Source organism: Elephantulus edwardii, unplaced genomic scaffold (assembly GCF_000299155.1).
Source record: "Elephantulus edwardii isolate Elephantulus edwardi_28Jun2011 unplaced genomic scaffold, EleEdw1.0 scaffold00006, whole genome shotgun sequence".
Classification (NCBI taxonomy): Eukaryota; Metazoa; Chordata; class Mammalia; order Macroscelidea; family Macroscelididae; genus Elephantulus; species Elephantulus edwardii.
Window position 1 is genome coordinate 16,330,127 of NW_006399756.1, and position 14,662 is coordinate 16,344,788.

The 14,662-nt window shown below is 45.8% G+C and overlaps 1 protein-coding gene across 2 annotated transcripts in view; it reads left to right on the top strand.

Moving 5' to 3' along the window:
• Window positions 1–14,662, top strand: part of ABLIM1 (actin binding LIM protein 1) — a 264,382-nt gene that overhangs the window by 199,701 nt on the left and 50,019 nt on the right. The window contains exons 1-4 of one of the 2 annotated variants that reach the window (XM_006879918.1): window positions 3,666–3,749; window positions 9,820–9,878; window positions 10,539–10,541; window positions 11,901–11,981. In XM_006879918.1, the coding sequence (XP_006879980.1) occupies window positions 3,716–3,749; window positions 9,820–9,878; window positions 10,539–10,541; window positions 11,901–11,981 (177 nt within the window). In that variant the 5' untranslated portion in view covers window positions 3,666–3,715. Of the gene's footprint in view, window positions 1–3,661; window positions 3,750–9,819; window positions 9,879–10,538; window positions 10,542–11,900; window positions 11,982–14,662 lie in introns of those variants that run through there. The other variant, XM_006879917.1, reaches the window with a different exon arrangement.

Sequence of the window (14,662 nt, forward strand, 5' to 3'; positions counted from 1 at the left end):
TCAAAGGCATCAATTCTTCTGTTCTTCCTAGTCATTGTCCAGCTCTCTGATGCACAGCAAGGAGAATGACTTAATCAGCACTGTCCAAGGCAAGCCATTTTTAGTACCTCCAAATGTGCAAGCAGGTTCTTTGTAAACTCAGCTATACAGGCACACAGTTTCCTGTTCATGGAGGGTTTGTAAGCCAGAATACAGACTTTGGGCGTGCACGGTCTGAGTAGGAGAAAGTGCAGAAAATGAAGTGGTAGGTCCTGAACACAGCAGGGTAGGAAGATGGGTGGAGAACAGTGGTGGTCACTCTGAGAGCCTCAGGGAGCTTCTCACCTCTTGGCTCCGGCTTCGCTGGTGCTGCCAGCTGTGTGCCTGGGGCGAGGTACTCCTTCACCTGTGACAGCACCTGCCACCGTCAAACCCCAGACTGAGATTTGAAAGTTCATCATCAATAACTTGTGCTACCCCAGGGAATTGCTAGTCATTATCTGTTTCTCCTGTGGATGTCCCTGAATCTTTCCGTCTGCTGGGGTTTTAAATACTTTCCCTTTCTTCTAAGCCCGCCGCTATTCAGTTGGTCCTGACTCCATCGGGATTCTGAGGCTGTAAATATTTCCTGGAAGAGAGTGCTCATCTTTTTCTTGTAGACCTGCTGGTGGGTTTACACTGATGACCTAGTGGTTAACAGCCCTGTGCATAAACCACTGAGCCACCAGGACTCCTAAAATTGACCCCAGTTTGAATGGCTTCTGATCCAGTGACTTCTGCTTTGTGTTAGTTTGCATTTGACCCCGTGGCCAAGTCCCACCCTGCCCCTTCTTTTGGGGCCCTGGGCACTGGGTTTGTCTGTGAACCGTCACGGGTGCCTGAACAAAGAGAAATGAAACAGACAGGGCAGCTGCCACATGCAAAGGAGCAGGCTCTTTACTGACAACAGTGTTTTCTCTTGGGAGGAAATTCGAGACACGTCTAAACAGGCAACAACACCACTTACTTGCCCACTGCCCTGATGGGAGTCAGAATGGACGTGGCAGCAGTGGACGTGGCTGGAGTTTAACCTCCGGATCCAGCAGAGGCAGGCTCAGCACCAGGACAGACTTAGAGATGGCTTCCTAACCCCGGGCACACCGGGCCCGCGCACACTGCTGCAGACACAGAACCCAGCCAAGGGCTGTAAGCTGCTCTCTCTCTCTCCATCATTGCTTTTCTGTTTTAATTGAAATTTTTGTAAATTGTTATTTGAGCAAAAACTTACAGAAAAGTTGGATTTTCATTTATTCATTGTTGCACATTTTCCACCCTAACTCCCCCTTGTTTGCTTTAAAAAAGTAATATTCATTCATTGTTGCATAATTTCCTCCTTCCCCCAGGCCACTTTGCTATGCACCTTTTATTCTGGACTGTTGTCATACAGATAATGCCTAAACATATATACCTTGTAAACAGTTCTTTCCTTCATCTGTTCCAATGCAGATTTATTTATCATTATTTATCCCCTCTTTTCTCCATTTCCCCCAACCCCCAAGTCAGTCCTGCTTTATAACAGTAGTGTTATATAGTATTTGTCCTTTTATGACTGAGATAGTTCTCTCAGCATAATGTCCTCCAGGATCACCTATGTTGCATAATATTTTATGAATTCCTTGTTTTTCAGTGCTGCATAGTATTCCATTATGTGAATAGAACATAGTTTTTCTATCCATTCATTTGTTGGTGAGCACTTGAGTTGCTTCCATCTTTTTTGCTATTGTGAATAATGCAGCAATAAACATAAGTATATATTCATCACCTTTCTTGACATGTTCAGCTGAAGCAAGCACATCGGTCAAGATTGACATCCTCTGACGTGGTGATAGCATTGTTCCCATACAGTGTTTTGCTGGTGATTTCTGTAGCCAAGCCCTCCTTGCACCTGGAGAACTGAATTCTCTTGCTTCTTCCATACGTAAGGAACGTTGATGACAGTGTATGTTACATGTTGTGCTTCCAGCTTTAGAAGTAAGCCACCAAGACTTTCTTCCAAAACATCTTTGTTGGACTTAAATTGTTGCCCTTTGGTTTAACAGCGAACTTGTGCATTAACTATGGACTCCCGGGCATTGAGTCTTCCACCTGTGTTGTTGCTGGGCGCCATCAAGTCCACCATGACTCCTAGTGACCCATGAGCAACAGATCTTAGCCTTGGACTGTCCTGCTCCATCCTCACTGAGCTCTGCCTTAAGCACGTGTGTGACAGGGATAATGCCTGGCCTTCCCCGAAGCCAGCTTAGTCAACCGGTACACACACATGGGGTCACCAGGAGTCCCATTGAAGCAGCTGTCTAGACCCGTTCTTTTCCTCCTTGAGTTCACATTTGACCCGGATGAGCCAAGGGCGGGAACTACCTTTGCTGGCATTTCTTAACCCTCGAATGCCCCGCAGTGTAGTGTATGGAGAAGAGAATTCTGGAATTCTCTTGCAGACACTGTTGAAAGGGTTTCATGCCTGGCTGCTAATTTTCCACCGGTTCTAATTATGTGTTTTGTATTGGGGTTCCCCCACCCCCACTGGATTGTCTCCAGTTGGCCCCCGTCACACTCTCTATAACTAACTGCCCAGGGGTTTTTGTCGTTTCTGCCGGAGAGTGTGAGAGAGAAATCACTCACCCACCCCTGACTTCCTGCTGCCGTTTCTGCTGTGCGGAGTCCGACACAGGCCACTGCAGCTCTAACGCTGGCCCCTCGGCAGCACCACACACATGCTTAGTGTAAAAGAAAAGCTTCCACGGTTGATTGACAAAGTGATTTCCCCTCACGCTACATTTGAGCATTTCAAGGGGAAGAGGGGGTGGGGATTTTTTGCTAAGTTGTGAATGAGAGGATTTCATTTCTGTCAAGCATGTCTGTGGCTCATAGCTCTCATGTGACGGGGCACCTGTCTAGGAGCTGTCCCTGAGACCAGTGCCATTGTCCCTTGGGGAAGGCAGCACCTGCAGTGAGGGCCATCTGGCCTATTTAGGAATGTGAAAAGCCTGTAAATAATGCAGCACGCTCTTAGTTAAAATCCCTACTGCAGGCAATTCCTAAAAGAAGACCGAGGCCAGAGGGCCTTGTAAACCTCATAGACAGGATCGGGGCTTCTTCTGAGATAAGAGTGATACGTCTCATCCATTATGGTTTTTCTCTTTCCACTGCAAACTGGATAGATGTTATTATTTTCATATTATTTAGCCAAGAAATAATCCCGGCAATTCTGGTAATGACAGGGATAATTTCTTTTTATTGGTTGAGCACCACTGAGCGTTAACCTCCAAGAGAAATTCAGATCATAATGGCTTTTGAGGTGGGTTTTTGGGGGAGAAGGAGCGGATCTGTCTCAGGCGTGTGGTGTGTGGTTGAGAGCCACTCAAGGAAAGCCAGGTCTCCAGGGGGAAATGGGAGGCAGAGCCTCCAAGGGGCGGGGTGCCCTGTAGTGGTCAGCCTGAGGAACACACACTGGGCTCCCCGTCGGGTATGCCAGGCGGAGTAGCCGCTAGAGCTTTAGTGGACTAACTTCTAAGATGTTGGGTCAGTTGGGCAAATTGTTTCCCCCCTCGGTATCTTTCCTCATGCTCCCAAGTGCCCGTGGCCTGGGAAGAAGCCAGGAGCCATGCAGGAGTCATCTGACCATTGTCCACCTTTTGTCTTGCAGGCAGGTGACAAGCATTACCACCCCAGCTGTGCACGATGCAGCAGATGCAACCAGATGTTCACAGAAGGAGAGGAAATGTATCTTCAAGGTGAGATGCGCCCCGGAGCACACTCGGCTTAGCTCTCCTAGGTGGTGTTGGTCTGATTGGTTTTAGAGAAAGAGGCATTTCATTAGTTTCCAGCTCTACCCAACCTCAAAATGAATGTGGCCAAAAGCTACCTCATCAGTTAGTATTAATCAGAGTGCAGCTGACATGTTGGCAGTAAGCCTGGAGGCCGTTAAGGAATGAAGTCATGTTGATGCCTGCACTGGGTGAATAGGACTTGACATTGGATTCTATGGTTGTTTAAAAAAAAAAGTCCAGTGGGTTGTAACTCTGGTGACCCCACGTGTGTCAGATTAGGATGTTCTCCACAGGTTCTCCATCCTCAATTTTTCAGAAGTAGATCCCTCAGCCTTTCTTCTGAGGTGTCTGTGAGTGGACTTGAACCTCCAACCTTCCAGTTAGCAGCCAAGCACTTTAACTGTTAACTGCCCCCTCTAGAGACTCAAAAAAGGAATAAAAATGAACAGGACCTTTGCAATGTGCTTGGGGAGACAGAAATAAAAGACTGCTAGCTTCTGTAGAGATTCTGCATGTCTGAAGCCCCTTTGTCGTTTCTCCTTTCCCTGGTCTGTGGGTTACTGAGGAGTTTCTGAAGCCTCCTTGCCTGCTCATATTGGGCCTTTCAGGAAGAAGAAAATCTCCCATATGGAGTTCCATCACAGTCTCATTTCATCCTGCGTGTGTGGATAATAATGAAAGAAAATGAGAGAACATGCAGGGTACTCAGTGTGGCACGGGCGTGCACATAGCACCAAGGGGCCACTGGGCTTCTCTTCACAAGGAAAATTATTTTGAGATGCCTTTCTCTTGTAAAACTATGATCCACGGCCCCCTCCTCTTAATGCCAGTGAGTCTTGGAGAGAGGAAGGCTGTCTCCAGTTGAACAGTACCATCTGTGCAAGCATTTTACTATTTTTAGCTGGAAAAGGAGTCATTCGTTAGACAAGGGCTTATCAGGGAAATTATCAAGAGCTGTGTGAAGCCTCCTGCCTTCAGCGCTGGTAATTACTGGGTCAGAGCTAGCTTTGCCTGTCATTTCTTCATTTCTCCTTGTGGGTAACATTGGGTGTGTTTTTAATGAATGCTTGGCTTGGCTTTATTCTCAATTTGCATCTAAATGCAACTGAGAAAAGCCAGCAGAAATCATTCTCAAGTATTAAAGCAGAGTCTTGGCTACTCTCTATTCTCCTCACTCCTCCCCAGCCAAAAAAAAAATTCTAGCCATATGGTGGTGCAGTGTTATAAGCATTGGGATGCTCACAAGAGGTCAACAGGCAGACCCCATCAGCCACTCTCCACAGGCGAAGGATGAGGCAGTGTGCTCAAGGTTTCAAGCCTCAGAAACACTCTTGGGCTGTTATAAAAAGTTGGCAACCCAAAGACCTTTTTTTGCTTTAGTTTTTTAAATGGTCAATCCAAAAAATTGTGGTGGAAGACATCATTGAATGGGAAAGGGCCTAATGGAGGCATTCAGCAGGTACTAGTACTTGGATCTGATGGTCTAAGGGCATTGTCTGATTCAGGCCCCCAAAGACGGGCTTGGTACCTGTGGTGACAGTAGACAGACTCGGGGGGGTTGTTCCTGCCTCTCGTTCACTTATCTCCTAGTTTTGTTTTAGATATTCCTGTACCAATAATAGCACTAAAGACCAATGGCATTCCACTCCCAGTGTAGACCCCAAAGAACTGAGAGGAAACAGGGACTCATAGGTACTGGAGTGGTGGTGGTTGGGATTTTTTTTTTTTTAATTTTTTTAGTATTATTGTTATTTTGTGTGTGTGTACCATCAAATTGGATCTGACTGGTACAGGAGACGATTGTTCCTCCTTCTTCAGCAGAGCATCTGCTGGATTTGAACCGCACACCTCTGTGATTGCAGTGCAGCTTCTTGCCCCTAGGCCACCAGAGCTCACCTACTTGAGTGGTTTCATCACTCACAAAAACCCAGAAGCAGAAACCCACTAAGTGTCCCTCAGCAGGTGACTAGACAGCAAATGTGTTCTGTGCAGACAGTGGACAAAGAAATGAAGGCTTAAGCCATGAGACGAGAGGGGTGAACCTTGAAGGCATTATGCTGATTGAAATAGAACAGATGATAAAGGTGTAGTGTGATTTGATCCTTTTTTTATGAAAGGGCTAAAACAGGCAGTGCAGAGCCTGAAGGTAGATCAGTGGTTACCAGGTGCTCAAGGGAGAGAGGAAAAGGAACTAAGAAATGCCCTCTCATCAAGTTGATTCTGAGTCAGAGCAGCTTCCATTGGGTCTCAAGGCTGAGTTGCTGTCCCCTGGAGCCGCTGGTGGATTTGAACCGCTGGATACACATAGCCTTTGAGTTAGCTGTGTGGCTCACTGCCGACTACGCCACCAGAGCCCCCTGCAGTATGGGTCAGTTGGTACAGGATTTCTTTTTGAGGTGATGAATAAGTTTGGAAATTATAAGTTATATATAACATTATTGAATGGAATTGATGACTTTGAATAGTGTCCTTGTGTTGTGTGCCATCAAGTCAAAGCCAACACCTAGCTGACTCTCCAGCGGGTTTTCAGAGGCAGTTAAAAAAAAAATCAAAACAAAACAAAACTGGAGGAGATTGCTCATTCTCCTGAAAAGCAGCTGGTGGATTTGAACCACGTGCCTTTGGGACTGCAGCACAGTCTCTCAGGAATAGTTAAATGATGGATTTTATGCAAAATGTTGTTGTGTACCATAGAGCTGGAATCGAACCACAGCTGACCCTCTCTCTAGTGGGTTTTCAGAGGCAGTTAATCGCATGGGAGGAGATTGCCCATCCTTCTTCCGCAGAGCAGCTGGTGGCCTCGGCCTGTGAGACTGCAGCGCAGCTTCTTGCTGCTAGGCCACCGGAGGTTTTCTTAAGGAATTGAAAGAAAAAGGCACACAGAGCACATGATAGCCTGAGCCTTGAACGGGCCGGGGTAGGGGGCCTGCTGAACGCTCAGAATTGCTCTGGACATTGAAAGCAAAGCAGAAATACAGCACATTTCACGCAATGGATAAATAAATAAGTCACTGTTAAGTGAAGTCCAGTACAGAAATTTGGGTGGTTATTTTTTTTAAGAATTGGACCTTGCCACCCTTCGCTGCCCCCTCACACATCCCTAAGAAAGAGCAGTTTCTTCTTCTCAATCCTGTGTCAGTCACACCCTTGATGTGCCTGGCCCCCAAAGGACACTGTTGGCCTGGTGTATCAACAGAGCTCGGGTTGTGGCCATGAGCCCCCCTCAATAGGAGAACTGTCACAGCAAAAACCTCTCCTGAGCCTGGCCTTGGCCTTGAGCTCTGGCCCTAACCTCTGATGCCTGGCTCTGACCCCAGCCACTCTACATTTCAGAGGACTCACTTCCTGTGGTTTGTCCTCAGCCACTGAGGCAGTGTTTGTGCTACATGTCTGAGTTTTGTGTGTTTACTTGATTTTTATTTTATTTGTCATTTTGGCCCTAGGTGAAGATAGAGAAAAACTATTGCTAAATAGAGATTAAATTATTATTCTGATTGCAACATCTCTTTTTTTTCCTCATCATTAAGTTGACAGTCTTTTATCTCCATGGTGCAAAATAATTGACATTCTTTTAATCTGGCAGCTAGACAAGTACACACAAGCTGCTGATTTGAGAGGTCAGGATTTAAAAAATGAAATGTAGGAAAACCTAATAGTATCCATACTGAGGCTTTTATGAAATTTCTAGCCTTTGCTCACTGCTTTCACCCGAGCAGGAACCCTGGCCACAGTCGTAAAAGCCTTCAGCTGCCAATCACAGTTCGAACCCATCAGCTTCGTAGGAGGAAGATGTGGCAGTACGTTCCCGTGAAGATTTGCAGCCTATGAAGCCCTAGAGGGAACTTCTATTCTGTCCTACAGGGTCACTTCGGATCAGAATTGATTTGACGACAGTTGGGGGAAGGGTACTGTTAGTCTGGGCAAAGAGGGCCGAAGAGAAGAATGAAGAATTCAGAACTCAAATGTTGATGGCCTTGCCTGCTTCAGATAAGAAAGCAAAAGACCTTGCCTGCCTGGCTAAGCTAGCAGGTGGCCCGTAAATCAGAATGGAATATACCTCCCTAAAGACTCTTTATAAAAATCCTTCCCAGTAAGTTCACAGTATGACTTCCCATTCTGCCTCTCCAGGATGAGGAACTCACCCGGGAGCTCCCCTTCCACCTCCACCCCCCTTTAATAAAGCTGCATTAAGCTTTCTTTCATTCTCTCTGATTTCTTCTTTAAGTCCACTAACCTAACCTAACCTAACAGGTACAACTGCATACATTTTTAAATGTACCTTTACATCCTTCTGGCTCTTCCCACATTTGAAGAGATCCCATCTGAACACAAGACTTACAGATCAGCCTGACCTGAGTAGATGTCACATTTAATGTATATGACGGGCATTGGATTCCTGTAAGACTAGAGCTTTGGGGCTTCGGCTGGACATAGGGTCACCGTGAATCCAAGCTAGTTTTGACACCTAACCTCAACAATTGAAGGTCAAGGTCTTGTTGGTTCTTTGATGCTGATACTGTCAGTGAAAATGCTTTTTGTTGAGAAAGTGAGACTGTTGATGAACGCTTGGAAAAAAAAAAAGTTGTTTTAGTTGGCTAAAAGGTAGGAAGTTTAAGAAAAAGTTTTGGTTCTGCATTAAGCCAGGGGCATCGTGGACACATCCCACCTTCATGTTAACTGCGTGGGAGGGATCAGCATGCACCTAGTCCCCAAAGTGTAGAAATGTAATCCTGTCCTCAGCACGCCCTGTCCCCAGTCCTCGCCATGCAGAGCTGGGTCAGAGCACACAAATGAGATGGATACCATCTTTGAATCGTGATGTCTGTGAAGCACTTGGTAGACTCCTCTTATGGGGTTACTGTCAGAGTTGGAATCAGTTTGACAACAGGAACAAGTCATGGAGAACTAGGTCAGAGCTCACATGCTCGTTAGAAGGGGACCTTCCTTCCCACTGTCATGTGTGCAGAGCCCCTGCCAGCTCTCACTGTCTCTTGGTTCACTAATTCTCCAGCACAATTCAAGCGAGTTCATGAAGAATAAACTATACCCAAGCTCTGATGGCTCTGATGTCCACCAGCTACGGACAGTCTACTCCCCTGTGGTTTACAGCCTCAGAAAACCTGCTGGAGGGTCAGCTATGAGTCACCTCCAACTCAATGGCATGTAATGATAGGCCATATGCAGAGTTACAGATGTATCACAGCCATAAAGGACACAAACCAAAGATCTGCACCGAGGTGAGGTCTGGGAGGGGTCACCACACAGTGCTTCCATTCCCAAGTTGAGAGGTGAAGCCCTGTCTTGTACAAGGTCACCAACCAAGAAGCTCCTTCAGATGTAAAAGCCCACCATCACCCTGTGGCTAGGAGAGATTACAGGACCCTTCTGAGGCTTAATTGGTCCCTCTTGGTGTGTCAGCCCTGGCCTTAGCCTTAGGTGTTGGTACTACCTGAAAGTTCCAAGGACAAAGGTCAACTTGCTTTCTGTATATTGACTCCACATTTCACAGACTTTCAATATTTCTACTAACTTGCTCAATTCTCTATATATCAGTGGCTAACTTTGTCATTCAATTGGTGATCATTGCAAAGAATTTGTATCTGCATATAGACTAATGTACTTCTGTTTCCTTCAATTAAATTACGTAGCTGCTTTGAAGTTAAGCATAGCTTATATTTCTGAAATGAAATGTAATTTGTAGAAAGCATGTGTTAAACTCTAATAATGGGGGGGCTGTATCTTATTTGTTTTCTAAGGACCCTATTAAAATTATCTCTTGAATTAAGACAGTATGTACCCGGCTGGTGGTTTCTGTTGTCTAGAATGATGACTTTTCTAGAACAAGCTCAGAGCAGATGATCAAAACTCACCCAGAAATCAGCATTGTGGATTTGGCTGACTTCTCTGTTGAGCTCCTGACACACTTTAACACGATTCTCTGGCTCTTCTCTGCTGGGAAGACCGTGTTCTGTTTGACAGGATGACAGCTGCTTTCCATCACCTTGATACATTGTGATGCTTTGTGTCCTTCCAGGTTCCACCGTTTGGCATCCCGACTGTAAGCAGTCCACCAAGTCAGAGGAGAAGCTGCGGGTAAGGAAGCCGTTTAAAGTCGCGATGCCCTGGACGCTGGGCAGTCGTGTGTTCTCATCGTTGCTGTTCTTGGGTTTGGAATGTGGGCAAAATGAAATTTTTATGATTTTTTTCCCTCTCATTCCCAGACCAAGTCGCAAGATCATTTGGCCAGGGAAAAAGGTGTTCCCGATACTTGATATTTAGTGTTGTAGTTTTTATCACAGTGTTTGACTTACACAAAACTTGTCTCACTGTTCTAGTTGGCCTTATATAAGGCAAATCCAAGGGAAGAGTCAAATCATACCAATGAATCATCAAGTCCCAAGGTCAACATCTCATGACATTCTAGTCAGACGGTCTACCAGAGTACTCACTCAGTCCAAAATGCACCACTCCAATGCCACTTCTCTCTTTCACTGTTTAGTTCGTAATGTATCTCTCCTAACCCTAACCCTAACCCAAACTTCAGCGCACGATTCAACCCTAACACTCCATCTATCCCTGACTGCCCAGGTCATCACTCAACCCAATCTCCACGTCCTTCCCTCCGTCCTTGGTGCTGCTGTTGTTGTGTGCTGTCCACTTGGAACTGATACACAGCTGACCCGCCAGTTGGGTTTTCAGAGGCAGTAAATAATAACGTGGAAAGAGATTGCTCATCTTTCTACCACAGAACAGCTGGTAGATTCAAGACCATTGGACTGACAGCACAGTTTCTACGCTGTAAGCCACGAGCACTCTCCTCGGACCCCAACTAGATTAGATAGATAAGTAGATAGATAGATAGATAGATAGATAGATAGATAGATAGATAGATAGATAGATAGATAGATGATAGACAGACAGACAGACACAGACAGATGATGCAGGGAGCCGTGGTTGCTTAGTAAGACTAATTTTTCTGCCTTGGAGCTATCTGGCCACCAGACCAGGCTTCCTGCTTTTCTTATAAGAATATAAAGAGCACAGCATATCTTGAGGATGCTGCCACAAGCCACTCAAGTAGCTACTGATTTACAGGATATCTGCAGTGTTGTGGCTTGGGTGTTTAATAATTTTGTTGTTCTTTAATCCCTAATTAAGTCTTGTGCAGGACAAAAGAAAGGTATGCTAAGGATGTCAGATTGAAAGGAGGCCCATCCCCAGGGATTCTTAAATTTGCAATTTGTGTTTTTATTATGATTTTCTTTTTCCTTAAAAGCAACAATACTCTTGATAATATCTTGCTAGAACTTTCTAGTTGATGAGCTGATGGAAACAGCTGGTTAAACAGCTTTTACTCATGCTGGCACAGGGAAGCTATTTGTTTTCTACATTGATGCTTTCCAGAGATTTCCAAAACCCGTGTTTCCTACACACAACTGCTTGGGAGTCAAGGTCAGCCCGTCGTGTGCTGTGTGTCAGCAGCCCAATAGGAAAAAAAGAGGATGAGCTGAAGAGGGGCCTCACTGGGCTGGGGGCCACGTGCTGTCATTGGTAGGACGTGAAAGGGCACAGGTTTTAATTCAGGAGATCAATACTGTGCTCTCTCAAGGGTGTGTCTACTCATCACAGACCTTCAGCCAAGAGTCCCAGGCCTTTCCTCCCTGGGTGTCATGTTAGTGCCGTTTCCATGGCAAAGAGAAAATGTTTTAGGGATCTTTCAGCAGCCCTTGAGTAATCCACATTCTTGGTGCTGAACTTGGTGGGGCGTGTGGGGCAGCAGGCTCTGAGGGGTGGCTGTTGGTCAGCTGTAGTGGCTTCACGTTACTCACGGTCTACGCCAAACTAGATGGACAGAATCACAGGGCTTGAAACTGAGGGCAGGATTCTACACCTTGAAGACCCCTAATGCACTTTAAAGCATAAACCAGAAAGAGACCTTCCCGTGTGCACACACAAACACACTTATACATGTGCACACACACATAAATTGAAATGAGGCCACTTGGCATTTACTGACAAATTCCTTGTGACTAATTAGGTGTTGTTTTTTTTAATAGCATTCTGAACTGAGGCAATTTCTCTGTCCCTTCTTACCTTTTCCGTGTTTCATGACAGCCCAAGCTTCATCGCTCTCCATCTGATTTCTTTTATCCCAAAAGTCTGATTCGACGCACAGGCCGCTCTCCGTGTCTGCAGGTTCGCACAGGGTCCAGGCCAGGCCACTGTCCTGGGTGCCCGGCCACTCTCGCTTTTCCTCCCCTGCTGCTTTCTCACATGTGTGTCCGCTCTTATGGGGGGCCCACGCTTTCTCTCACTCACAGCGTGCACCTCACCTTCTGGTTTTCTGGCTGTGTCCTCCTCTGACTGAGGGTTTTCCTTGGAGAGTGGTGCTGTGTGTTTATTAAAGCGAACACACTCCAAGCTGCTTTCTGGTTCTGTGTTCACACGTTTGTTCATTCAACAAATATGTGTCAAAGGCTGGGGTCTGAGTGCTGTGCTGAATGCTGTCAGCGTAACTCAGGTGGGAGGAGTGCAGGTGGGTAAACAGCTGCAAAACAGATGAGAGGCATGCCACAGGGGTCGGAGAGAGCAAGGGTTTTGGATTTTCAGGAGGCACATCATGACAGAGGAACGTTGGAGGCTGGGTAAGTTTTGAGATGAGGAGAAATGAGTGGACCCGGTGCTGCGAGTAACAGACACAGAACACTGGGAAACGTGACCCAAGGATCTTGTGCAAGAATGAAGTAGAGATGTGTATAAGACAACAGATGGGGCCAGTACCTCCACTGTGGGTGCTGGGTGATGGGCACACACCTTTGTCTATGCTCCCTAAGAAGCCTGAGAGGAAGCTAATGTCATTCCTCATCAAGTAACTTTCCTAGAATTAACCCCTCCAGTAAGTGAGGGGAAAGCTAAGATTGTAACCCAGGTCTTTATGAGCCCATAATGCATGTTGGTTTCAGTGTACACCAAGGGGAGTCAGGGAAGAGAGATCCGGGAAGACACGTGGAGAACATTGAACGCTGGTAGGGTCTTTTATCAACTGATGTTGGACAAGGAAGAGACAACACACCTGCCCAGGCTGCCACGTGGAAGAGGAGAGGGGATTGGTCGACAGAGCAGATGAACAAGGGGACACAGGAAGGCATATTATGCTCAGGTGTGACTTTTGGAGGGGTTTCTGAGAGTCCAGTGAAGCTCTGACCTGTTAGATCAGAGCTGACTGCCACAGTCCAGCTGCATGAAACTGGGAGAATTCTTTCTTTGATGGATTTTTATTAAAGCATCACCTCCTTTCTTAGAAACTATTAAGGGAGCTCTGGCAGCCTAGTGGCAAGAAGCTGCACTGCAATCCCAGAGGTACATGGTTCAAATCCACCAGATGCTCTGCCGGAGAAGGGGTGGCAATCTCCTCCGATACCAATCAGATCTGATTTGACGGTACACAAACACACATAATAAAGTAAAAATAATTTTTTAAAAAAAAGAAACTATTAACAAGACTTTATGTTGTTGTTGTTGTTGTATGCTGTCAAGTCAAAACCAACCTATAGCTGATTCCTCTAGCAGCTTTTCAGAGGTTGTAATCAGATGCTGTCCTGGACGTGCTCACCAAGTTGTGCCAAGAAATCTGGAGGAAAGCTACTTGGCCAAGTGACTGGAAGAGATCATATTTATTCTCATTCCAAAAAAAGGTGAGCTGGCAGCATATGGAAATTATTGAACATATCACTAATAACACACAATAACAAAATCCTATTGATGATCATTCTTAAACAACTGGAACAGTACATTGACAGACAACTACCGGAAAGCTAAGCTGGGCTCAGAAGAGCTCATGGCACTAGAGACATTATTGCCAATGTCAGATGAATCTTATCAGAAAGCAAAGAGTACCAGAGGAGTTTCTGTTTGTGTTTCATTGATTATGCAAAGGCATCTCACTGTGTGGATCACAACAAACTGTGGGTAACCTTGAGGAAAATGGGAATCCTGGAACACTTGATTGTGCTTGTGTGAAACCTATACTTGGACCAAGAAGCAGTCCTTAGAACAGAGCAGGGAAACACTGCGTGGTTCAAAATCAGGAAAGGAGTGCATCAGGGATGCATCCTGTCTCCATACCTTTTCAATCTATATGCAGAACAGATCATTTGGGAAGCAGGGCTTTATGAGGAGGGATGTGAATCAGGATTGGAGGAAGACTCATTAACAACCTAAATTATTATGCAGATGACACAACCTTGCTTGCAGAAACTGAAGAATAGCTGAAGCACTTGTTGCAGAAAGTCAAGACTGTAGTCTTCAATATGGACTGAAGCTTAACATCAAGAAGACAGAGATTCTCACCATTAGGCCAATTAGCAGCACCACCATGATAGGTGGAGAAGAGATTGAGATTGTTAACAATTATAGCTTGCTTGGCTCCACAATCAACACTCTTAACACCAGCAGTCAGGAAATCAAAAGACAAACTGCATTGGGAAAATCTGCTGTCAGGGACGTCTCCAGAGTACTGAAAAGCAGCAATGTCAGTCTAGAGACTAAGGTGCGCCTAATTTAGGCCATGGTCTTCACAATTACTTGCTGTGCATCAGACAGCTGGACAATGACTAAGGATGACAATCAAAACTGATGCCTTTGAATTGGTGTCCTGAAGAAGGGTCTTGAACATTCTGTGGACAGACAAGAAAACCAATAAGTCTGTGTAGGAGAGGGTGAAACCAAATTTCTCCTTGGAGCCTAGGATTTTGAAGCCCCATCTCACATAACTTTGGGCATGTGTCCAAGAGAGACCAGTCCTTGGAAAAGGACATCATACTTAGGAGGGTGGAAGGACAGCGTCGGAGAGAAAGACCCTGCATGAGATGGGCAGT